General features: G+C 38.7%; 1 protein-coding gene across 2 annotated transcripts in view; it reads right to left on the bottom strand.

The window, feature by feature from the left end:
• mcc (MCC regulator of WNT signaling pathway) overlaps positions 1–27,392 on the bottom strand; it is a 248,698-nt gene that overhangs the window by 166,671 nt on the left and 54,635 nt on the right. Inside the window, exon 1 of one of the 2 annotated variants that reach the window (XM_041186139.1) lies at positions 22,321–22,704. The exons of the other annotated variant lie outside the window; for it this stretch is intronic. Coding sequence (XP_041042073.1) covers positions 22,321–22,377 — 57 coding nt within the window. The 5' untranslated portion in view covers positions 22,378–22,704. Of the gene's footprint in view, positions 1–22,320; positions 22,705–27,392 lie in introns of those variants that run through there. 2 annotated transcript variants of the gene reach the window in all.

The following is a 27,392-nucleotide window of genomic DNA, read 5'->3' as shown; positions in this document are numbered from 1 at the left end:
AGGTTATAAATTGTGCTCGAATACAATTCTGCTGCTAATATCCCACAGTGCCTCATGGATGCCCGAGTGTTGGAATGTTAGATCTGTTGTAAATTGATCCTATTTAGCACAGTGATAGTGCCCACAGGACGATAGAGACCACCTATATGGTGATAAGCAGGAGGTTTCCTTGCCCATGTTTGACCTGATGCTACAAGACCTCATGGGGTCCGGAGTCAACGTCGAGGACTCCCAGTGTCATTCACTCTCAACTGTTTAACACTGTTCTGCCACTTCTGGTGCGTCAGTCCTGCCAGTGGGACAGAACATACCCAGAGATAATGATGAAGGAGTTAAGGACACATGGCGGTAAGATATCTGAGTAAGGCTAGTCTGTGGGACAGCTCTCCCAAATTTCCACAAAGTCCACAGATTTTAGTGAGGACGACTTTGCAGAGTTGACTGAGCATGGCGAGGCTTTGTTGTTTTTTGTGCCTTAGTCAATATTTGATGTTTTGTGACTTCTCTGTGGCAGCCTTTATTTTTAATTCTTTCATGGGACATGGGCCACACTGGCTAGGCCAGCATTTTTATTGTCCATCCCTAACTGCCCTTGAGGTGGTGGTAGTGAGCTACCTTCTTGAATCACTGCAGGCCAGGTAGGTACACCCACAGTGCTGTTTATGAGAGAGTTGCAGGTTTTGACCCAGTGACAGTGAAGGAACAGCAATATAGTTCAAAGTCAGGATGGTATGTGGTTTGGAGAGGAACTTGCAGGTGGTGGAGTTCCCATGCATCTGCTGCCCTTATCTTTCTAGGTGGTAGAGGTCACAGGTGTGGAAGGTGCTGTCAAGGATCCTTGCTGAGTTGCTGTATTACATATTGTAGGTGGTACATACTGCTGCCACTGTGCTTTGGTGGAAGAGAGTGTGGATGTTGAAGGTGGTGGATGGGGCGCCAATACAACCAAATGGTTTGTTAGCCCAATTCAGCCATAATGCTGTGGGTCTGGAGTCATATGTAGAGCAGACCTAGTCAAAATAGCAGATTTCCTTCCTTGAAGGACATTAATGAACTAGATGGGCGTTACAACAATCCATTTCATGATCATTTTTGAGACTAGCTTTTTATTCCCGATTTATTCATTAATTGAATGTACAGTCCCCAACTATTATGGTGTATTTGAACTCATTGCTGGAACATTCGTCCAGGCCTCTCGATCATCAGTTCAGTAACATGATTACTACGTTACCGTTCCTGTTGGTCTCAAGGTTTAGAAAACCTGGCCACTGAGTCGTGACATGTTGGTTCAAATTGGTGTTCAGCAGCATTTAGGACAGGAGAAAAAGAGCCATAGAACCTTAGAAGGCTACAAGTTATCACGTCTTGCCAACTGTCCAAAAATAATCCCCAAGCCCCACTCTTTCCCCATAGACCAAGCATCTTCCTCTGTTTCAAAAGTTCAACCAATTTTCTGTAAAAAGTTCAACAGTAGTTGCCTCAGCCAGTCCTGTGGTACAGCATTCCATGCACTAACAACTCTAACAATTCTCCTCGCACTCAAGTCACAAATGCAAATTGTTAACACTTTGTCACTGACGCATTAACCAAAGAAAATACATTTCCCTATTTAAAACTTTTCATAATTTTCAAGTCCTCTATTTATTCCCATTCTGCTACAGTGAAATAGACCAAATTATCTTATATAAAAATAAAAACAAAAAAACTGCGGATGCTGGAAATCCAAAACAAAAACAGAATTACCTGGAAAAACTCAGCAGGTCTGGCAGCATCGGCGGAGAAGAAAAGAGTTGACGTTTCGAGTCTTCATGACCCTTTGACAGAACTACTTCTCTTTGATTTCTAAAGTTTCTTATTCTTCAGTATATCATGCTGAATCCACCTTGTGCTATGCTTTTTCCATATGGAACAACCAAAGCCACATTGGTCTCTAAATGTGACCTAAACAATGTTTGCCTTTCACTTAAATAAACTCTTTGCTCTTGTACTTTATAAATCTCAAAATACTCTGGGACTATATATAAAATTACTATTTACATGTACTCATACTTCCAAAGAATTATGTATTTACATTCCTAGGTCTGTGTTCCTCAACAATCTTCAGTACTTTTGCATTGAGTGAATGCTCCCATTTCACACTTTTTCTTTCAAAATGCTCACATCACATTTGCCTAAGTTACATCTGCAACCTAGCTACTCATATCGCTGATTTGTCTCTATGTCCATCTGAAGTCTTTTGCAGTTATCCTCACTATTTATCAAACACTGCTTTGCATCGTCTGGGTCATGCTTGCAGACAGACTGAAGGTGTTCCACAAAGCAGTCACCCAGTCTGCATTTGGTCTCTCCAATGTAGAGGAGACTGCATTAGGAGCAGCAAATGCAATAGGCCAAATTGAAGGAGATGCAAGTGAAGCGCTGCTTCACCTAAAAGGAGTGTTTGGGTGGTGAGGAGGGAGGAGGTAAAGGGGCAGGTGTTGCACCTTCTGCAATTGCATGGGAAGGTGCTGTGGGAGGCTGCTGTTCCTCCAACACAACTAGAGGAACAGCACCTCATCTTCCTATTAGGCACTTTACAGCCTTCTAGACTTAACATCGTGTTCAACAACTTCAGACTATGAATTCTCTCCTCCATCCTCACCCCTTTTTTCATGTTGGACAAGCGGGTTCCAGTTTGTCGGGCACTGACAGCAGTACTGGGGAAAGTGGGAGCTGTACCGTTGGGACAGTCTACACCTGTAACGTCCTGGAACGATTGTTCTTGCAAATCGCATAACTAGGGAAGTAGAAAGGGTTTTAAACTAAACGGTGGGGGGGATCAAACTTGGGTAGATCTGACAAATCAAGGGGTAGATTCAAGGCAGGAGTCCATAATATTAACATGGGAAATGAGGCCAAAGAATAGCAGGAAGGGGCAGAGGTATAAAACCTAAGAATACGCCACTAGTCAAGACTAGATGTTACAAAGATAACAAAAAGAAAACTAAAGGCTCTGTGTATCTGAATGCATTTACATTCACACCTAAGTAAATGAATTGATAGCACACATTGGAAGTAAATATGATCTGATAGCCATTATGGAGACGTGGCTACAGGATGACAAGGGCTTGTTGGGTCCTGAATATTGAGGGGTATATAACATTCAAGAAGAATAGGAAGCTAGGTAAAGGTGGAGGCACAGCATTGTTGATCAAGGATGGCAATTATGCAATAGTTAGACATGACTTTGGTTCAGGAGATCAGGATGTAGAATTGGTTTGGGTGGAGATGAGGAATAGTAGGGGAAGGAGTCACTAGTAGGAGTGGTCTACAGGCCCCCTAACTGGAACCACAATTTAGGACAAAGGATACAAGGAGAAATGTTGGGTGCTTATGATAAAGGGACGGCAATAATCATGAGTGATTTTAATCTACGTATAAATTGGAAAAGTCAGATTGGCAGCAGTAGCCTGGATGAGGAGTTCACAGAATGCTTGAGATAGTTTCTTACAGCATCACATTCTGGAACCAACCAGACAGCAGGTTAAATTCGACTTGATATTGTGTAATGTGACAGGATTAATAACCTCAGACTGAAGGTTCCCCAGGTAGCAGCGACCACAATATGACTGAATTGTACTTCCAGTTTGAAAGGGAGAAGAGTGGATCTAAGACTGGTATTTTAAGCTTAAATAAGGGCAACTACATGGGCATGAAAGCTGAGCTAGCTGAAGTGAACTGGTATTGTAGGCTAGAGGATAGACCAATACAGAAGCAGAGACAGACATTTATGGGGATATTTCAGAATACTCAGAATAAGTATATCCTGACTATAATGAAAAATTCCAAAGGGAGGGCCCACCATCTGTGGCTAACTAAAGTAGTTAGGGAAAACATCAAACTTAACGAAAAAAAGCATATAGCTGCACAAAGATGAGTGGCAGGTCAGATGATTGGTCAGAATATAGAGAATGGCAGAGAATGACTGAAAGGTTAATCAGGAGTAAGAAATTAGAGTATAAGAGGAAGCTAGCTAGAAATATAAAAACAGATAGCAAGAATTTCTACAGGTACTTAAAAAAGTGTGTGTGTCGGTCCTCTCGAGAGTGACAATGGGAGTTAATAGTAGATAATAAGGAAATGGCGGGATGAAATTAACAAATATTTTGCTTCTGTCTTCACTGTAGAGGATACAAAAAAATTCCAGTACTGGCTGTAAATCAGGTGGTGGAAGGGAGAGGGGAACTTAGTGAAATTACAATCACGAGGGAAGTAGTACTGAGCAAACTGGTGGAGGTTATAGCTGGATACTTAGAGAAACTGGAGGTAACCAGGAAGAGACTGCATGATTTTGTGAAAGGGAAATCATGTTTAACCAATTTATTGGAGTTCTTTGAAGGCATTTGATAAGGTGCACGTCAAAGGTTATGGCAGAAAATAAAAGCTCATGGTGTTGTGGGTGACGTATTAGCATGGATAGACCATTGGCTGGCTGGCAGAAAACAGAGCATGCATAAATGAGTCTTTTTCTGATTGGCAGGGTGTGACAGTGTAGTCCGTCAGGAGTCTGTGCTGGGGCCTCAACTTTTTATAATTTATATCAATGACTTAGTTGAGGGGAGTGAAGGCATGATAACTAACTTTGCAGATGACACAAAGATAGGTAGGAAAGTATGCTGTGAAGAAGGCATATGGTGATTGCAGACAGATACAGATAGGTTGAGTGAGTTGGCATAAGTATGGCAGATGGAAAATAACGTTGGAAAATTTGAAGTTATTCACTTGGTAGTAAGAACAAAAAAGCAGAATATTAAACGGAGAATCGCTGCAGAATTCCAAACTGCAGAGGGATCTGGGTGTTCTAGTGCAAGAGTCACAAAAAGTTAGTATGCAGGTACAGCAAGTCATTAAGCCGACTAATAGAATACTAACCTTTATTACAAAAGGAATTGAACATAAAAATAAGGATCTTATGTTTCAGTTATACAAAGCATTGGTGAGACCACATCTCGAATGGTGTGTGTAGTTTTGGTCTCCTTATAAGGAAGGATGTAAATGCATTGGTGGCGGTTCAGAGGTGGTTTACTAGATTGATACCTGAAATGAGCAGATTGCCTTATGAGGAAAGGTTAGACAGACTGGATTTGCTTCTGCTGGATTTTAGAAGAGTGAAGGGTGACTTGATGGAAGTATATAAGATCCTGAACCATCTTGACAAGGTGGACAGAGAAAGGATGCTTCCTCTTGTGGTTGAGTCCAGACTAGGGGACACTATTTTAAAATCAGGAGTTGTCCTTTTAGGGGCAGAAATTAGGAGATTTTTTTCTCTGAAGATTGTGCGACTTTGGAACTCTCTGCCTCAGAAGGTGGTGGTGGCAGAGTCACTGGATACTTTTAAGGCAGAGGTAGATTGATTCCCTTGCCTAAAAAGAATCTAAGGTTATCGGGATAGATGGGAATCTGGAATTCAAAACACAAATAGATCAGATGATCTTAATGAATGGCAGCACAGGCTCAAGAGGCCAAATGGCCTACTTCTGCCCCTACTTCGTATGTTCATATTTAAGAGGCTTTAAGTAAATTAGGTAAACAGAACACTTCATCGATTAACCTCAGTTAACACTTGACAACATATACCAAAATAAGGAAAGCGAAAGGTGGCTCTAAAACTCTTAACTCAGTTCAAGTGTGGGTTTGGTGTAAAAATACAAAAAAAAGGTGACAACTTAAGATTAAATGCACCCAATTCTCTTTTGCAAGTGAGCTCTCCTGTCTAAATCTCAGGAACATTTCTGGGAAGAGAAATTCAGTCATGTAACATTTTCTAAAACATAATTACTCAGATACTTTTCCCCACTCACAAAGGATCTTCAGAAAACTAAAGTAAATTTTTACTTCGCAAGCAATATGTGACTCAAAAGCTTGTGTTTGTGCCATAGCTTGTCCATGCATAAAAATATTATCAAGACTATAAACTACGTAATAACAAGGAATGCATAGCAATAGCTAAAAAACAGAATTCATAACCCAAAAGCATAGCAATAAAAAACTAAGACAATTACGGTACAACTCAAGTATGTCTTTGAAGTGGTTTCTCTTCACACCAATGTTGAAACTGTAATACAAATCCAGAATCTGGACTCAATCCAACTACAGAACAAAGCACAGTGAGACTTCCTTCCTTCAAGGAATCACATGAAGCATCACACTCATTCTACATTCATACAATGAAAATCCAGCCACAGATGCATTCAGATAAAAATCACATGAACAGAATCAGCCACTTTCATTTACATTGCTGTGTATTTATTTTCAACATGTCTGACAAATTATCATTTAGCTTGTCCAATAATGTTTAAAAGATCAGTTAAGAAATTGATAGATTACTCCACGATCTTTGAAAATTCAACAAATTAGACATCTCCTTTGTACTACCAAGGGAGAGTAAGGTGATTTGCAAAGCAGTCAACAAACCAAAGTGCTCAATCTGTTGAGCCAAAAACACAATAAAGCATCTGACTTAAACATGATATTAAATGGGTGTTTGGCATTTGACATTGCAAAATATTCACTCATCTGCATAAAGATTTGTTCAATCAAATCAGAAAAATAGCCTTCTAAAAAACAAATAGGGATATGTTTACATCATACATATTTAAGTTCAATAATGTGTGTGAAGGTGCAATGGTCCATGATACAGAATACCGAAAGTGAAAACAAGGCAAATCAATCTTAAAAGAAAATCATCTTTTTATTTAATTTTTATTTAAGAAATTCACCACAGTATAACAAGTCATGTGCAAGAATCAACACGTGTGGCATAAAATCTCATGCTAACACCTTCCTGATAGCAAAGATTGTGCAAAGATCCATTAGAACTGTCCCAAGAGGGCATGGAGGAGTAGTATTGACTAAGCTAGCAACTCCGAAGATCCGAATCATGAAGTCAAAGTCATTACAGCCCACGAGTGCCAGCTGTCTTTAGAGGGATCTGATCAATCTAATTCGAACATTTTATCCTTGCAGCCCTAGAAGTTTATTTCTACCAAGTGCATATCCAATTTCCTTTGGAAACCAATGATTGTCTGCTTCCACTGCTCTCAGATGGAGTTCCAGGTCATTACCATTTACTGTGTAAAAATGTTCTTCTTTAGATTCTCCCTTTATCTCTTGCACAAAACCATAAACCCATGTCCCTTCGTCCTCGTACCATCAACTTATGGCAACAGCTTTTCTTTATTTATCTTAGGTATACCTGTCATAATTTTGTACACCTCTGCCAGATCACTCCTCAACCTCCGTTGAGAGTTAAAAGAACAGGAACGACAGGAGAGACGAATTTGGCCAGATACAGTGACCAGTCCATTGTAGTTGATTTTGCAGGAGTTTTGCCCGAATGCTTGTGGACCTTCCTTCGAAAATGACAAGTGCTTGTTTAACAGTCCTCTCACTAAATCTGGAGAATGTAGCGGATGCACCGCTGATGGAATTTCTGCAGCACTCTTAGCTGTCGCTGGCATACAGTCCAGTTCTCACTAAAGTACAGGAGCGTGTTGACAACAACTGCTTTGTAAACTAAGACTTTTGTTGACTTGGAGGAATTTTCTGTCAAACACTTGCTGCCTTAGTTTGTAAAAGGCTGACGCAGTGCTACATCACCTCACCAACGTTCACCTTTTGAAAGGGGTAAGTATCAAGTTGACTGGGATTGGAGTTGATGCACACTGCTGACCAGAGTGCCAGGAGACAGTCAGGAAGAGCATGGAAAAAGCAGAGGGCAAAAGAAACGACCAGATGGTTAAAAAGAGAGCCCAATGGAAGTAAAATAAAAATCATTTGACCTCAGGCCAACACTATTCATCTGTGCCAGCTGATTGCCACTCACAAGTCAACCTCTACAGCCACAATAGATGATGTTCAATCCAGAAGTGACATCTGGGCACAATCCATCGTCTCTGGAGATAGACAGATGCTTACTACTATTTATTTTATGATAAAAAACTATATATATTTCATCTAATACAATGTAACTATATGCAATAATTTAATTACAAAACTTCACATTGAAATCCTTCAAGATTATTCTGATCACTATTTGAATTTGTCCCAATAGCCTTGTTGTTTAACATGATCAAACAGATCTACCTCTTCTTCATCATCAGCGGTGATGAATTGTGGCATCATCATTCCACAAGTAATCATCAATGGTACCATTGGAGGCACTTTATATTCCACATTTTAGAAATTAATTTTTGACAATATTGGGATCAAGTTCATTCCACTTGTCTGTGACTCGATGCTAGTGAGGGTGGTTGGTATTACAGCCTTTAGTGAATGTTTTATTGGTTCCCAACATCCAATTGTTCCACATCTTTCAGGTACTGTCCTTGAGAGCTTTATTTATACACAAATAAAAGAACTAAACAACACTTCTAAGATCAGGGGGAATAACTGCCACATCTGTGCTGGTTAATCTCACCTCAAAGACTACATCATCGATAGGACACTCACCTGACTTGGAAATATATCACTGTTTCTTCACTGTAGTTGGGTCAAAATCCTGGAACTTGCTCCCTAACAGCACTGTGGGTACACCTACACCACAAAGACTGCAGCAGTTCAAGAAGGCAGCTCACCACCGCCTTCTCAAGGGCAATTAGGGATGGGCAATAAATGCTGGCGTAGCCGGTGACACCCACATCCCATAAATGAATTTAAAAAACACAGCGCAGTGGCTGGTGGATACAGCCTATGGAGAACTGAAGAGCGGCTCTGAAGGAGCTGATGTAAAACTTTAACTTTAATTTGTTCCTTGCTATCCTCCATTACTAATATAAGCTTTATACTTGGTCCACTTGGCACAATGAGGTCCAGCAATGCCTCCTTCCTACTTGAACCAATAACATACAGGTCAAGGAAGTTCTGAACATATTTTAGAAACTCTTCCCCTTCTTTTCCCCTTACTCTTATATTATCCCAATCGCTATTTGAGTAAAGTCCCCCAATATCAGCACTTTATAGTTCTTGCACATTTGTGAATTCCCCGAAGACTTGCTCCTCTATCACACTCTCACTATTTGAAAGCCTATAGAATAATTGCATTAGCGTGATCATACCGTTTTTGGCTCTCAACTCTGGTTTAAGGACATCCTTTCCAATTGAAATGTGTTCCCTAATGAGTACTGCCACCCCACCTTCCTTTTCTCCTTCGCTAGCTTTTCTGAACACTTTATATCATTGAATATTAAGCATCCAGTACTCAATTTTTAAAGCCACGTTTCTGCTATTGCCACTATATCATATGCCAACATGGTTATTTTTGTTTGTAGCTCAACAACCTCATTCACCACACTTTGTGCATTTAAATACATGCATTCTAAACCTGTTTTTGTACTCCTTGTAGCCCTTTTTGGTCTGCTCATATCAAATATGGTATTATTTCCTTCCCTAATATTATTCAACACACACTCCTTTATGCACCTTATTTCTCTTTTCTGCTTCAACTTGCTGGTGTTCACCCCCTGCCAATTTAGGTTAAACCCTCCCCAACTACACTCGAGAACTTCCTCCTGAGCACATTGGTCCCAGTCTTGAGGTGCAAACCTTTTTGAATAGGTGCCTCCTGCTCCAGAATGGATCCCCATGCCACAAGAATCCGAAGTCCTCCAATTTTACTATTGTTACCCTCTGTCGTGCTTGGCAATGGGAGTAATCCAGAGGTTACCATCTACTGGGTTAACTGAAAATTACATTTTTAAACAATGTAGTACAATATAAACCACAGCAAAATAACAGGAAGAACTTACAATGCATTTTGCTTATTTCCAATGAAAAGATGAGTTAAAGATGTGTTTCAAAAATTATATAAGGTTTTTTTGTTGACTTAAAAACATGTAAATTTTGTTTCAACATCTTTCTTACAAGCGCAACAAAAAAAGTGTCCAGCATATTGCCTCACACTTCAACTAATAATGGAACGTGAAAAAAAGGCTCCAAGCAGGGTGCAGTTCCTGGTGCACATTGTGCTCCTAATGTTTTCATATTTTCAGCTGGAGAACAGAGTACCAACATGAAGCAAATGGGGCAAAGGTTGGTATATGGAGTTAGGTCACAGATCAGCCATGATCGAATAAAAATATTTATTCCCTCTTAAGAATAGGTTCAAGGGGCTAAATGGTCGATTCCTGCTCCAATGTTCCCAAGGTGGTTGTCTCCCATCAGCTGCAAATTAGATATCCATCACCTCCACATAAATTATATAAAATCACTTGCTAAATACTGTACTCATTAATCATATGATCAATATTACAATGAACAGATTATAGAAAAATTTCAGTTTCACTCTTCCACCCATTATCCAAGCTTTGCTGCAAAACAAGATCAAATCAATTGTCTTACTTCACACTTCTGCCACTTCTGAATGTGTCTGTTTTCTATATTTAGTCTCCGCAATTCAAAAATGCCCCATTGCCAAACTGAAAGGACCAGATATTTTGCCCCCAGGTCAGAGACAGTGCAGTTTTCATCTAGCCACCAGCATTCACACTTGCTTGTGGCAAGTGTGGCACAATTAGTTTCAGCACCACTTAGGGAAGGGAAAGTCAGCCTGTTATTACTGAATCACTAAACAGTTATCTCTGCTGAAAAGTACGTTAATGTAGATCAAAAACAGAATTACCTGGAAAAACTCAGCAGGTCTGGCAGCATCGGCGGAGAAGAAAAGAGTTGACGTTTCGAGTCCTCATGACCCTTCGACAGAACTTGAGTTCGAGTCCAGGAAAGAGCTGAAATATAAGCTGGTTTAAGGTGTGTGTGTGGGGGGCGGAGAGATAGAGAGACAGAGAGGTGGAGGGGGTTGGTGTGGTTGTAGCGACAAACAAGCAGTGATAGAAGCAGATCATCAAAAGATGTCAACAACAATACTACAATAGAACACATAGGTGTTAAAGTTAAAGTTGGTGATATTATCTAAACGAATGTGCTAATTAAGAATGGATGGTAGGGCACTCAAGGTATAGCTCTAGTGGGTTTTTTTTTTTTTATTTTATATAATGGAAATAGGTGGGAAAAGGAAAATCTTTATAATTTATTGGGAAAAAAAAAAGAAGGGGGAAACAGAAAGGGGGTGGGGATGGGGGAGGGGACTCACGACCTAAAGTTGTTGAATTCAATATTCAGTCCGGAAGGCTGTAAAGTCCCTAGTCGGAAGATGAGGTGTTGTTCCTCCAGTTTGCGTTTGCGTCCAACGCAAACTGGAGGAACAACACCTCATCTTCCGACTAGGGACTTTACAGCCTTCCGGACTGAATATTGAATTCAACAACTTTAGGTCGTGAGTCCCCTCCCCCATCCCCACCCCCTTTCTGTTTCCCCCTTCTCTTTTTTTTTCCCAATAAATTATAAAGATTTTCCTTTTCCCACCTATTTCCATTATATAAAATAAAAAAAAATAAAAAAAAAAACCCACTAGAGCTATACCTTGAGTGCCCTACCATCCATTCTTAATTAGCACATTCGTTTAGATAATATCACCAACTTTAACTTTAACACCTATGTGTTCTATTGTAGTATTGTTGTTGACATCTTTTGATGATCTGCTTCTATCACTGCTTGTTTGTCGCTACAACCACACCAACCCCCTCCACCTCTCTGTCTCTCTATCTCTCCGCCCCCCACACACACACCTTAAACCAGCTTATATTTCAGCTCTTTCCTGGACTCGAACTCAAGTTCTGTCGAAGGGTCATGAGGACTCGAAACGTCAACTCTTTTCTTCTCCGCCGATGCTGCCAGACCTGCTGAGTTTTTCCAGGTAATTCTGTTTTTGTTTTGGATTTCCAGCATCCGCAGTTTTTTTGTTTTTATATACGTTAATGTAGATGTTGGTCGAAGACAGGATTGGGCTAGGTTGTGATGTCCTTCACAGCTGAATAGTTGATAAGATTCCACAACCAAGCTGACCCAACTGTCACTTAGTTTTTCCTCACAGAACAAGCGCTATTAATCACAAACAACTGGCTACCTGTACAGAAACCATTTAGAAGCCTAAAGCTCTATAAATACACACATCATTCAATTTATCCTGACAAGTACAAATCAATTGGGAAAAAAAGATAGAAACAAAGATTTTGGAATAATGTACAATTGTCTACTTAAACAGAATAAGACAGCAAGATGGCACTGGTAGTTTAACTATTGATGTGTAGTAACATTACTCTCCACAACTCCATTTGCAAACACTGTCTCAGACTCAAAACTCTGCTCCAATATCCTACACTGCACTCACCCATCACCTTTATCCTTGCTGACATACACTGTACCTCTCTCTACCAACAGTTCAAATCATATTTAAATCCCTCCATGGGTTCTCTCCTCACTAGCTCTGTAACCTCTTCTGATTCTGGTCTCTTGTGCATCCAAACCCCCTTCACCACACCATGAGGAGTCATGTCTCCAGCCATCTAGACCTCTTGCTCTAGAATTGGCTCCCTAAACTCTCCCATCTCTCCACCTCCCTTTCCTCCTTCAAAAATCTCTTGAAAACCCGTTTCTTTAATGAAGGTTTTGGTTAATCCTGCCAGTATTTCCTCTTTTGACTCAGCAACATTTATTTCTGACCCCACTTCTTTGAAACACAGACACTTTTCTACTTTATATAAATGTAAGTTATCCTTAGAGCAGGTGATACAATAATTAAGGGTTATTTTCTGCAAAATTTCATAATAATGAGAACTATGAAAAACATATGTGCAATAGCTCGTAATAAAGTATATGGAGGAATAGAAGCAATCTATTTTATTATTCATTTATGGGATGCAGGCATCACTGGCTGGGCCAGCATTTATTGCCCATTCCTAATTGCCCTGGAGAAAGTGGTGCTAAGCTGCCTCCTTGAATCACTGCAGTCCACGTGGTGTAGGTACACCCACAGATCTGTTAGAGATGGAGTTCCAGGATTTTGATCCGGTAACAGTGAAGGAATGGCGATATATTTCCAAGTCAGGATGGTGAGTGGCTTGGAAATATTCCCATGTGTCTGCTGCCCTTGTCCTTCCAAATGGTAGCAGTTGTGGGTTTAGAAGATGCTACCTAAGGAGTCTTGGTGAGTTTCTGCAGTGCATCTTGTAGATGTACACACTGCTGCTACTGTTCATCGGTGGTGGAGGGAGTGAATGTTTGTGAAAGAGGTGCCAATCAAATGGGTTGCTTTGTCCTGGATGATGTCAAGCATCTTGAGTGTCATTGAAGCTGCACTCATCCAGGTAAGTGAACAGCATTCCATCACACCCCTGACTTGTGCCTTGTTCAGCATATTGCTGTTTTTAAATGGAATACTTGAGCAACTCAATCCCAAAGTATCTCAGTTGAGTCAAACACCATACTAGCTGTAATAGCTCAAACTGATATGATCAGGGTACTTATTAGCTTTTACATACTATGGCTGAACCAATGCAGGTTGAAGCATTTAACGTTTCCTAAAATTCTGTGAAAAACAGGTTCAACTTTCAAATAAAAATAAGTAAAGGCTCCAAATTAGCAGTATGCATTCTCATCCTACAGCATATTTCACTTAAACCTGGTTTATCAAAAAGGGACTGAATGCTTTCTAATTTCTAAACAAAATGCTAGATGATAGCTTGACAAATAAACATCCACTTTTGACAATTCACATTTAATGAGCAAGAGCTTGCAAATCCTTTAACATAACCCTTTCATTTTCACCATTACCATTAGACTCTAAAGCAATGAGTCCCATCACCACTCTTAAATATAAAGAAAATATTCCAAAAAATAACCTAATCTGAGCATTAGTGTCATGAATTAAACAGTAAATATCAATTTATTTCCCGACATATAAAACATGTTAAAGCCTAAGTAGGTAAAAGCAATGTGAAAATAAAATGGACTGTTTATGGAAATTTACATTTAATTTCACATCAGATTTGCACTTGATTATGATTTTAAACCAAAGAGACACCAGTCATCTAAAATGTGACTAATTGCCCAAATGCTGTGAGTAGATAGTGCTTCCACTCTAAAACTCCTGACTCTCAGAATTGTTACAGCGTGGAAGGATGCCATTTGCCCCATCGTGTCTGTCCCAGCTTTATGAATGAGCAATTCACCTGATGCCCTTTCCCTCCCTTCTCCCCATAACCCTGCATATTCTTCTTTTTCAGATAACAATGCAATTCCCTTTTGAATGCCTTGATTGAACCTGCCTCTCAGGCAGCACATTCCAGATCCTAACTACTCATTGTGTGAAAATGTTTCTCATGTCTCCATTGTTCCAAGTTCTGTCGAAGGGTCATGAGGACTCGAAACGTCAACTCTTTTCTTCTCCGCCGATGCTGCCAGACCTGCTGAGTTTTTCCAGGTAATTCTGTTTTTGTTTTGGATTTCCAGCATCCGCAGTTTTTTTGTTTTTATCCATTGTTTCTTTGCCAATTATCTAAGGAACAGTTTCTCCTCATGATTTTGAATTCCTCTTTCAATCTCCTCTCAATCTTGTCTTCTCCAAGGAAAGCAGTCCACAACTTCTCCGATCTAACAACATAACTGAAGTTCCTTACTCTGGAACCATTCTTGTGAATTTTTTCTGCACTCTCCCTCTTAATGCCTTCACATCTTAAAGTGTGATGTACTGTACCAAAACTAGATGCTGAGGCCGAACCAGTATTTTTATACAGTTTTAATATAACTTTGCTCTTGTACTCTATGACCCCATTACTAAAGGCTAGGACACTGTATGCTTTTTAAACTGCACTCTCAACCTGTCCTGCCATCTTCAATGGCTATTGCGCATATACACCCAGGTCTATCTGCTCCTGCATCTCCTTTAGAATTGTACCCTTTATTTTATATTGTCTCTCCGTGTTCTTCTTATCAAAATTAATCACTTCACATTTCTCTGCAGTGAATCGCATCTGCCACTTAGTTGGGAGAATGGCTGGCCATGTCCTAATGATGTTCTGCACTATCTTCCGCGCAGTTCACAATGCTTCCTAGTTTCATGTTATCCACAAACTTTGAAACTGTGTCCTGTATACCAAGGTTTAGGTTATTAATATATATCAGGAAGAGCAAGGGTCCGACAACTGGGGAATTCCACTTCCTCAGTCCAAAACACATCCATTAACCACTACTTTGTTTTCTGTCACTCAGCCAATTTTGTATCTATGTTGCTACTGTCCCTTTTATTCCATGAGCTATGACTTGGCTCACAAGTCTGTTGTGCAACACTTTACCAATGTGCCTTTTAGAATTCTGTGTCCATTGCATCAACAACATTACCCTCATCATCCCTCTGTTACCTCTTCAAAAAACTCCAGTAGGTTAGTTAAACACGATTTTCCCTTAAGAAATCCATTTAAGTTTTCCTTAAATAACCTGTGTTATGACATGGCAGATATGAGTGCCAGGCGGGTCAAATCCACGAGGGAAACTTGATCACGCAGTCACAACTGCTTTGCAATTTGTACTTTATTTCAAGATGCATGCCCCAAATTCAGAAATAAAAGACTACCACGACTTGAGTTTTTAGAAAACTAAATTAAACATTTACTAACAAAAGAAAAGATTTCAAGCACATACTTAGATCTACAAATTACTATAATAACTCCTAAAACGCGTAATTAATCTGGCTCCCAGTTACACCTCCGTTGAGACAACAGTAAAAACAAATAGATTTAAACAGACCCAAGCAAAGCAACACTATACCCAGGATAGGAGAATTCAAAGTGAGTTTTCTCAGCTTTGGTTGCTATAGACAGCAACTTGATGCAGAGACTGGAGGTTTTACACACTTGTTAAATCTTAGAATGCCTTCTCCTTTGACACATAGCCTCATCTCCTTTATACATGTTTCTCCCTTTTTAATGCAAATTCCATTGTTCCGATATTCCTTTGGAACTTTACATTTCTCATAATATAAATCTTTTCATAGTGTTCATATTATCAGTAACCTTTGGGAAAAATAAACACACTGTTTGGCTTAGCTTCTTCTGACTAGGTGTGACATCTTACCATCTTTGGAATTCAAATTAACCTAATTTATCTAAAAATGCAAATTTTCCTTCCCCCTCACACTCTAAACTTTCGGCCATGTTTACGTATTTAGCACTTCAAACCTAGCTTTTTTATAACTCCAAGCCTCCAGACCAGCTATCTCCAAATCAACACACAGACACACACACAGGCACACACACACACAATCCAACCCCTACCTATTAACCTACCTTAACAATAAATTGCAATAATATGAGAATTATTGTATTTTCATGACACCTGCATTTGCTCCTGTTTGTCCATTTACCCATTTTGTCCTGAATCATTATTTCTAGAAGCTTCCCAAAGTTAAACTGACTGGCCTGTAGTTGCTGGGCATATTTTTATACCCTTATTTGAACAAAGGTGTAACATCAGCAATTCTCCAGTCCTCTGGTACCACCCGAGTCTAAGGAAGACCGGAAAATTATGGCCAGTGCCTCCGCAATTTTCACTCACTTTCCTCATCTCATCCAGTCCCAGTGCCTTATCAACTGTAAGTGCAGATAGCCTATCCAATAACTCATCAATTTTAAACCCTTTGAATATCTGAATTGCCTTCTCTTTCGCCATGACCTGTGCAACAGCATCTTCCTTGATAGAAAGAGATGTAGATTATTCATTTAATGCCTTAGCAATATCCTGCCTCCATGCATAAATTCCCTTTTTGGTCCCTAATCAGCCCCACTCTTCCTTTTACTATTTATATGCCGAGAAGACTGTGGGATTCCCTTATAATATGGCTGCCAGTCTCTTTTCATACTTTCTTTTGCTTCTCTTATTTGCTCTTTCATTTCCCTTCTGAACCTTCTATATTTAGCCCAGTACTTGCTTGTATTATCCACCTGATATCTATCATATGCACACTTTGTCATCTTTATTTTAGTCTTTATCTCTTAACTCATCCAAGGAGCTCTGGATTTGTTTGTCCTACCTTTCCCCTTTGTAGGAATATACCTTGACTGTGCCCAAACTCGCTCTCCTTTAAGGTAGCAAGAGTACACTGTTAATTGAAAATGAATTAAGGTCTAAGCAAAAATCAGGTTAAACTATTAAAAAAAGCCCCAATGGGCAGGATTTAAAAAGATGCTTCAAAATATGAAATGTTCAGTTCTAAGGTTACAGAATGAAAACATGCAACTTTCTATTAACCTCTCTCCTCCCTCTCAATGGTAATTTTAAATTGATTATCAAGCGAAGGAAATTTTTTTTGCTCAATGTATCAGAACCCTTCATAATTTAAAGACAATCTCCATTAAATCATCTTTGTCTTCTCTGATCCAAGGGAAGTATTCCTAGGAACTCCGGTTTCTATAATGGGTGCCCAAAACTCTGCACAGCTACCGGATCAAGACTTTGTATAATTAATTCATTATTACTTCCTCACTCTTGAATTCTAAGCTCTTCTTTATAAAATCAAAATTTATGGCTCTACCTACATGCAGACACTATGAGAATTACATATTTGATCGCTAAGCCTCTCAATTCATCCAGACCTTTCAGTGTATTTAAATTGAAGATATTGCCCCATTCTTTACTTTGCCTCCCACACTGCTCCATGTTAAAATAGATCTGTCATCTATTTTCCCAAACTACAAGCCTGGCTGCTAATCTAACAACGTTCAAAAAGGTGTTCAGTCATCCTTGTTGCTTTCTAAAACCCACACTTTTGTGTCACCAATGCCAACCCATAAGAACACACACACACCTCTTTGACCAAACCTTGATGATCCCTCTAATCTTTTCCCCTTTAGCTTAGCTCCTATTTTGGCTCAAACATTTTGGGAAGCCTCTTAGGAGGGTTGTCTAAATTAACAGTGTTATAGATATTTTGTTGTTGTTCCTATGTATTCTTTATTCTTAGCTTTAAAAAGTTGAGTTAAAAACTAAATATGTAAAATAAACCATTATTAAGATCATGTAGGTTTCTGCAAAAAAAAAATGGACAGTTACATAATTCAGACTCCAAAATGTCTATAAAAACTCCAGAAAGCCAGGTACTAAACTGGCTATTATACAAATTTATTTCAGCAAAATGCAAATTACCTATAGCCAAATTTGATCATTTCCCAACTTGTTCATTCTGAATAAACTACATTTTTTTTAATTTACTGATACAAATTACCAGGTAAGGAGACTCAAAACCATCTGAAAATTTGCCCTATTTAACATCACATATAAATGACACTTTACAATATGATTGAATTTAGCTGCACATTTGTGTTTGAGCAGTTTTATTAGGGAGGAGGCGGTGGCATAGCGGCATTGTCACTGGACTGGTATTCCAGAGATCCAGGGTAATGCTCTGGGGACCCAGATGAAATTTGAATTCAATTAAAAAAAAATCTGGAATTAAAAGTCTGATGATGACCATGAAACCATTGTCGATTGTTGTAAAACTCATCTGGTTCACTAATGTCCTGTGGGAAGGAAATCTGCCGTCCTTACCTGGTCTGGCCTACATGTGGCTCCAGACCTACAGCAATGTGGTTGACTCTTAACTGCCCTCTGAACAAAGGCAATTAGGGATGGGCAATAAATGCTGGCCTTGCCAGCGATGCCCACTTCCCATGAACGAATAAAAAAAAATTAATGTTTCTTTTTACATTAGGATGTCATCTTTTCAGAAGCTCACGTGTGAAGTTGTTATTTTGACCAAAACCATAGGTTGAGGCAGCACAAGTTAAAGATATCTGGCCAGCCAATAACTTTTGGTAATTTGAGTTACTCGAAACAAGGTAACAAATTCAATTTCGAAAGATTTTCAGAGAAGTGTAACATATTTTTATGTAACACATTTTTATCATAGTTTTATGAAGAGGGGATGAGATAGGGGAAAGAGAAAAAGCCTGTAATAACAGAAGAAAAACACACAAGAGGGTGCGGGAAATGGAGGAGCTGGGGCATGAATTCAAGGGACAATTTGGGACGGAGCATAAATCACTTCAGTTTCAGCCCCACAAAAGACAAAACCAAGAACTGAAATTCAGAGCTTCCTATGATTTGCTGCTTTAATTTCCATTCTGCCTCACCATATCTGGTCTCCTGTATGGTTCAAACAAAACTCAAAACAAGCTTCAAGAACATCCTTCCGCTGGGAACACTGCAGCTCTTGATTTAGCTGTACCCTCCATTTTACATTCAGCAGTGTGCGCTTTCAACACAGAATCATAAAATGGTTACAGCACCGAAAGAAGCCATTCAGTCCATCATATCAGTGTTAGCTCTTTGTAAGAGCAACTCAGTGAGTTCAGGATAAACTTCTTTATCCAGAGAATGGTTAGAATATTGAACTTCCTACCACAAGGCTTAGCTGGGGTGAGTAGCATAGGAACATCTATACTATATAAATGTATAAATACCATATACTTGGAAAGTTGTGTCATTTTTCATTGTGTTTGCATTGCAAACCATTATTAAGTATTCAGCTTATGAAAAGGACCATACGCATTTATGCCAGCTGGGCTTTTGTAAACAATGATGTCACTCCATAACTTTGCCCTATGTTTTGTGATGAACTAATGTTGGGACTTGAAGTTGCTTCCTGAACAAGGTTGTTGGCCAACAAAAATTGGTGACCAGAAGTTGTTTCAAAAATATTTGGAGAAATTGGTTAGTTTGCCTTCATTTGTAATTTATCTTAACTTTAGGATTAGTTTTCATTTCTTGCTTGGTACTTGACTAGTAGATTACCCTTCCGTTGAAATTGGTTTTGTTGCTGTTCATATTTAATTTCACTGCAACTAATTTGCAAGAGGGTGCAACACCCAGAGTTTGACAGACAACTAGGTCACACTAGTGGATTATAAGACTTAGACTGCACCTACATCAATGTACCCTTCACTGCAATAAGACTACAAAACTTGCAATACCAAAGGCTTATAAAAACTGGAGAAAATAGTGGACACCTTCAAAGGTTTAAGGAAGGAGTTCCAGAGAGGAGACCACTGAAGGTTATGTCACCAACTGAGAGATGAAGGAATAAGCAGCTAATCTGGGTCTACAAGGATGTAAGTCACAGACAAGCATGACTCCAAAAATGCAGATAAGGCTGCCACATTCCCCTTAGTCTAATGGAATACTATACAGATAACATGGATAAAATGAATATTACAAGTTTTGCAAGTGGCCAGTCTTGCTGTCAATCAAAATATTGCTTTGAAGATACATTCCTATTTTTTGGTTGAACAATTTTTTTTCCCCTCAAATAGGTCTTAGATTGGGAAACGTGCAGAAAAATATAGTCCCTCATGAGGGCTTGGTGTTTGCCATAGCCTACTGGTAACACCTTACTTCTCACAAGCTGCACCAAATTTAATTTTAAATCATTAGATGCTCTTAAGAACTAGACAGTCTTTGAGCAATACATTCAGGAGCACTGCATTTTGCTTTTCAATAGTGCTTAAAATTACTTTATATCAAAGGACCATTTAAGTCAATTCTTAAAATAGAAATTAGTTGCACAATTGGTCGATGTACTATAACCAGAGCTAGTGGCAAAATAATTCTTCATATCGATAAATCACACAAGTAGGTATGTATTCATGCTATAAAGATAACAGTATGTTAATTCATGCTACAAAGATTAATAGCATCTGCAAAATATTATATAAAGCTGAATATCCCCACACACCATTATTTTTAAAAAATCTGCATTAAAATAACCCCACTAAACTTTCCAAACATGGGCATAACTGTGGGGGAGGGGGGAAAAAAATCCCTCTCCCAATGCTTTGTGGCATGAATAATGTCCTGTGACGCATGTTCCTAATACCAGACTTGGATACTTTCATCGCGCCACCAACCCCCTCCTCCCCATCCCCCAACTTTACCCTTCCAACTTTTCTTAGTGGTTCTGTCTCTGCCCCCAAACAGCTGGAAATATTTTAATATCACAGAGAAAGAACAGAGTCCTTGCCAAATATTCATTGGAAACCTGGAGATCATTACTGTCATTGGTATTCACTCAGACATTTTGTGCTATATTTAATCAAAATAATTTAGAGTTTTTTTTACAGTACATGCTGCAATTTATCCTATTTAATACATCATAGTAGCTTAAGAGCAACATCATTTAAATTGTCTGTTTCAAGCGTGACAATGGCCTCAGTGAAATCTCCCATCAGTAATTTTATTCTACTGAAAGCATCACAGTACTAACCTTTCCAATCTACTTCTGGTACCAATTTACTACTGCAATTATTTCATTTTTAAAAATTCCAAAAATAAGGAGTGAGAAAAATAACTATTGTTAAATCATTTTCAAATTACACAATCTAAAACTGATGTCTTTCTTTCTAGATAGCTCGATAGTTGATATCATTGTCACTTAACATTTTGTAAATCTTTTTCAGAAGTAAAGAAATGGAGTTATTAATTTATAAAGATGCAGCAATACTATTAATAGCATGCAGGTTTAAACAAAAAAGGTATAGTTTGCAATATTGAAGTATTATAACTTAGCTATTTTTAAGTATCTGTTAGGAAATGAATAGACACCTCATCCCATTTATTGTGCTAAATTATATTAATTCATCGAATTTAAAAACACAAGGTCAAAGTAATGGGGCAATATGGAAAATTCCTTTTTTTTGCCCCAAATGTAAACATACATTTTTTTTTACTTACTTTTTAACTATGTAATTGTAAGTCTATAATTCATAACTAGTGATTAGACATTAAATTCAAAGAACAAAACCAAACTTTGTTTCCATGGCAAAGTCCTTACTTCAGCAAAACTGGAATATTTCTGAGGAAGGCTGGTGGGGGGGCGGGGGGGGGGGGGGGGGGGGGAGGGGGGGGAAGAGGGGAGGGAGTGTTTATTAAAGGGACCAAATAAGGAAAATTACTTCTATCTGGTCTTTGCTCGCAACATTAAACTCCCCTAAAGCATTAGCTTCCTGACCCTTCCCCCAGTTAAGAAAACAATCAACTTCATCCTGGCATCTGGAATATCACTGTCTATTAAATGCAAAGAGGAGGGAGACTAAAGCTGCTGCCAGTATTTGTAATTTACTGTCGAATTTAACTGGAAGTTTTGTAACCTATATATCAAACTAAATAAATTTATCTTAAACATAAAAATTCAAATTTTCTCTACTCAAAATTTTTCCTGCAAAATACATTCGAACCCAACTAACATTCCTGACAAAGCTAAACTGATGCTTTGCCAATGCAAAAGCATGCAGATCATTTCCTGACTAATGCTGTAAGCTTCAAAAGTCCAAAGATGCACAAAGTCCATTAAAGTTTCATCTTCCCCACAATCCACTTCAATAGTTATCCAGCTCTCACCTCATTTGTCTCTGCTGTTGAATCAGTTCCACACTTAACAGCAATTCCAGAGCTCATAGTGCTGGCTTTTAGTGTGCAGAATTAAAATGTCTCAGAATTTAAGCCATGTATACAGTGCCAACTGCTTCCAGCTTCTTCTGTCTGCTACTTTCCAGTAAAGCCAGCCATTTTCAACCCAAAACGGACTCACAGCCTGAATTAATGATGCAAGCCTGCTGACATCCTCCACAAGCTGAACATCCTCCACTTAGAAAATAATTAAATGTAGAGTAACACATTATCTCAAAGTGTGATAACATGGGTTGAACAATTAATCATCCGTTGGTTAAAAATCTGCCCAGAAGTTGTCCAGCCCCCGCTGCTATGCTCTCTTAGAAGACAAGTCAGTGCTACAGTACCTCCCCCACAGTTTGTGCGCTGTTTAGCTGCTAGATTGAAGGCACCTCCCTGAGGAACTGAAAGTACTGCCTATTTGGTGAGCTTGTCGTAAATGCAGCAGCTCCAGCAGCAAGCCATCCATCTCCTTCATCGGAAGAAAGGTTTGTTTTCAGATTAGATTTCTGCTGTGTCTAATCCCACGTTTGTAGCTTTTAAGCATTGTAAACGTACGTGATTTATATATTAAACTGAGCTTTCTCTTGCTATGGTCTATGTAAGAGGGATTTTGTGGCAAAATCCTCATCAGCAATGGATTCAGTTTTCTTTGGAAATTTACCATAAACTGCAGGTACAAAAGGAGTATATACATAAATAAATCCATGAGCTGTCAGTTTTTTTTAAAAACAATTTATAAATCTTTCATTAAGACTCAGTTGGTTCTCCTCAGAAGGCACTTTCACAAAATTCTCTTTGCCTGAAAAGCAAAATTTATTCTGGTGACAGCAAATGGTCAGCAATACTGTACTGACTTAGTCTCATCTCTGATATATAGCCAAAGCATAAACTATAAAGATAGACATTTTGAAGTTCTGTATTAGATTTTTCCTTCCAGAAGCAAGTTTACTTCACAAAGGACAGCATGAAATTTTTTTTACTAGTCCAATATTTAGATGTGATGCTCCAAAAATTCACATTAACGAAACCATGCTAGCAAAATTGAGTGCTCTTTCATCCAGAACAACATTTATTTCTAATGGCTAAAAGCTAGCAAGGAATGGAGACTATTTTCCTTATTTCACTGCAGCATCTCTAAAGATCTTCTTTAAACATAACAGCTAATTCCATCAATCCTTCACATTAAATACAACGATACAAGGTAACAAGCTTTTTCTCTGAAACTGATGACCGCTTCATTCACACGTAACAGGCAAAGCTGTGGTTCCTGGTCCTGGTTTAATTTGGTAAACACAAGCCTGGATTCCTGATTTTGAGTCATTAATCCTTCACAATCATTTGAAAATGAAAACCTTGTGTGGGAACGATGTGAAGCAGGCAGATATTTAAACTCAACCCATTGCAGGATGACTAAGACAAAATTAAGTATAAAGGTCTTGATAAATGGTAAAAGTGAAAAATGGAATTCAAATAACTTTATAAACTGTTAACTGTTAACTCTCTTTAAACTATATTATGTTCTGAGCTAAACAACTCCATTCATAACTTTCCAAACAGCATTTGGTTAGTTTATCTAGCTGCATAAATATTCAAGACATCTATCTCCAAGGTACTAAATTCTTTGAATACTTAATAAATCATACTGCCTGAGATGGCTCACCAGTCTTGCAAAAGTGCTTCTTGTTTTCTGGGATTCCATTACAACAATCCTATACTGAAAAACTGCAGCAGAACACCAAATGAAAGAGTTTTGGAAATGCCATTAACTTCACAAGAGATAATGCACATCCTTCCTGGCTCTGGTCTCCATTTTCCTGCACCAAGCCTGTCCTAGCTCAAAAACTGCGACATACTAAAATCAATAATGTTAAAATAATACCAGTAAAAAGGCTACCATCCATTTCAGTTATCCTAAATGCTGCAATTCACTGCAAGATTTGATTTGCATAAGCGATTTTCCAGCAATCTACAACCAGCTTTGAAATTTCAATACTGAGGAACTTTTACTTGCTAAATGGTATGCATTTTGACAACTCAGTCCAGAAAACATACCTAAATTGACCAGAGAGCTTTGGATAAGCTGAGGCACTTGCTACTTCAAACATAAATGTACAGAACAGAAGACACAAGCCTGGAAACATTATGATAAAGTTACATTATATTATGTCGAGTCTATGAGTTCACTAGTCGAGCAAACTCAAATTGCACATCTTCATATACACTTGTTAGTTGATGCTTGCTATCAATAACGGAGAGATCCTGGCATAAGAAAAAACTGTGGGTGTTTATTGCAACAGAAGGCAGAGCACTAAATCCTTGCATGGTCCCACAACCACCTCCAGCTCTAGACTTAAATAACCAGTAGCCCATACTGTACAGTGATTGGTCAGTATTGTCACATGGTTAGTCCACTTGCATTATCTTAAAAAGGTACATGGTACTCCATTTTACCACACATTATATTTTGTACTGGACGCAACAATGCAGTATTAAATAATGAAAATTAAGCCAGCACCTTAGAAACTGTAAAAATACCTTTTCCTTTTTACGATTAGGCTAGAATAATTTCCAAAATGATTTAAGTGCCAACATCCTAGAAAATGCTTAGATGGACAAAACTAAAGCTTTAAAATGCTTTTAAGCGTTCCACGCAAATACAAAATATATTTAGAGGTCTATAATTCAATGAATTAATTCACATCCCATTCTCATACCCCTGTTCTCACTCTCCTTTTTCTCTTCTATATGCTGTCCCTCAGCAACATCATCCAAAGGCACAGCATTAGTTTTCATATTTATGCAGACAACACCCAGCTTTGCCTCACCACTACCCCTCTCAACTCCTCCACTGTTGCTAAATCAGATTGCTTTTTAAAAATTCTTTCCCAGGATATGCGTGTCGCTGGCTAGGACAGCATTTATTGCCCATTCCTAATTGCCCTCGAGAAGGTGGTGGTGTGCCGCCTTTTTGAACTACTGCAGTTCATATGGTGTAGGTACATCCACAGAGCTTACCCGAAATCCAGCACTGGACAAGCAGATGTTTCTTCAATTAATATTGGGAAGACTGAAGCCATTGTTTCCGGCCCACAATCCAAGCTCTGTTACTGAGCTACCAATTCCACCCCTTTCATGGCAACAGTCTGAGATTAAGCAAGTATGTTCGCAAACTTGGTGTTGCATTTGGGTGGACTGCCAACCTCGTGTTTGTGCCATCACTAAGACCGCCTATTTCCACCTCCACAATATCACCTGACTTCGGCTGTCTCAGTTCATCTGCATCTGAAATCTTCATTCATTCCTTTGTTACCTCTCAATCCGACTATTCCAATTGCTGGTTTTCCACATTCTATCCTCCATAAACTTGAGGTCACCCAAAACTCTGTTGTCCCATGTCTTAATTTGCAGGAAATTCCATTCCTCTATCACCTGTGCTTGCTGATCGATACTAGCTCCCGGTCAAAAAATGTCTTGACTTAAAAATTCTCACCCTTAATTTCAAATCCCTCAATGGCCTTGCCCCTCCCTACCTCTGTAATCTCCTCCAGCCCCACAACTCTCAGAAATGTTGTGCTACTCTAACTCTAGCCTTTTATGCATTCCCATCTTTAATTCTCCATAATTGGTGTCCATGCCTTCAGTTGGCTAGGCCCCAAGCTATAGAATTCCCTCTCTACCTTGCTTTCCTCCTTCAAGACATTCCTTAAAATGCATCTCTTTGACCAAGCTTTTGGTCATCTATAAGGAGATTGCTCAGTATCATAATTTGTTTTATAGTACTTCTGTGAAAAGCCTTGGGGCATTTCATTGCATTAAAGATGCAGTATAAATAGAAGTTGTTGCTCTGAATCATAGTTAATATGAATTCATGTTCAATGAACCACATTCCCCTTAATGCCCCTTTATTTTGATAATAGTGCAACCAAAGAACCAATCATTTCCAAATATTGTCTATAAGACTGGCAGCCTTAGAACTCAGTGGTAAAAATTATTTGCATTATTTTCTTTGAAGACGTATAATCATCATCACTTGTCAAGTGTAAAATCCTAAGCCAATTCAAAAAAAATTGAGGCAATTTGTCTCCACCCTTAAAAAAGTGATCAAATTGAATTCCAGGAAGCCAGTGACCATGAGGCACATCACTCAATAACCTGTGCAGCGTTCATACACTGATTTCAGCCACAGAAAGGAATCTATTCCCTTCCCTTTTGATTGTTTGCAGCAAATTCACATTTACTGTACCAACCAGCATGCTCCCTGTACTGACTAAACTAAGCTTATGTAACTTGTCCTCACTAACATTAAGTATCCATGTTATAGTCCTTAATAAAGACATCCTCCTTTGAAACTTTTCCAAGACTTCTAAGGTGACCAAAACGATAAGTGTGTTCTAGATGAAGCCTAATAAAGGGCAATATGGCGTTTTTTTTGGTTTTATAATGAATTGTCCTGGTAATAAAACTTAATAATCCATTTGTTTTTGCTATAGGCTCACAACACTAGTGGTGAATCTTTAACTATTAATGTACAACGCTACCCAAGTCACTATTCTGCCCATAGATCTTAGTTCAGAACCATGCATGGCTTTGCAACTACATGCATGGGGCTTTTACTGTTGCTCCATAGTATGAGAAGGACAGATTGCTGCACTAACTGCACCTATTTTAAAGTTATGTTTGTAGAACCCACACATGAACAGTCCTACTGCTGCCAAACCCATACTTTGCCCTTCATCCCCTCCTCTCCTCACCCCTAGTTTAACATTAAAAGAAAACTTCTAATTCCAAGTTCAGCAAACCTAGTTTGCTCCTAAATGTTTATGAAGTTTTGTAGGGTGGGTCCACTAACTGTTCACATCTCTTCCTGCCATTGTTTCAAAAATTGTAGTCAACAGCAGTATTTAAAATCTATTTCCAATCAATTTGGATTGCATTTTCTGCATGAATGTAAGTATGAAATGTTTATTAAAAGTTATTAATTTAAAATTATAATGTTTCTTGTGCATTATGAGAGTTTA

The sequence above is a fragment of the Carcharodon carcharias genome, chromosome 4 (genome assembly GCF_017639515.1).
Source record: "Carcharodon carcharias isolate sCarCar2 chromosome 4, sCarCar2.pri, whole genome shotgun sequence".
NCBI lineage: Eukaryota > Metazoa > Chordata > Chondrichthyes > Lamniformes > Lamnidae > Carcharodon > Carcharodon carcharias.
Note: the sequence above shows the minus strand (reverse complement) of the source record. Positions and strands in the feature narration are given on the sequence as shown.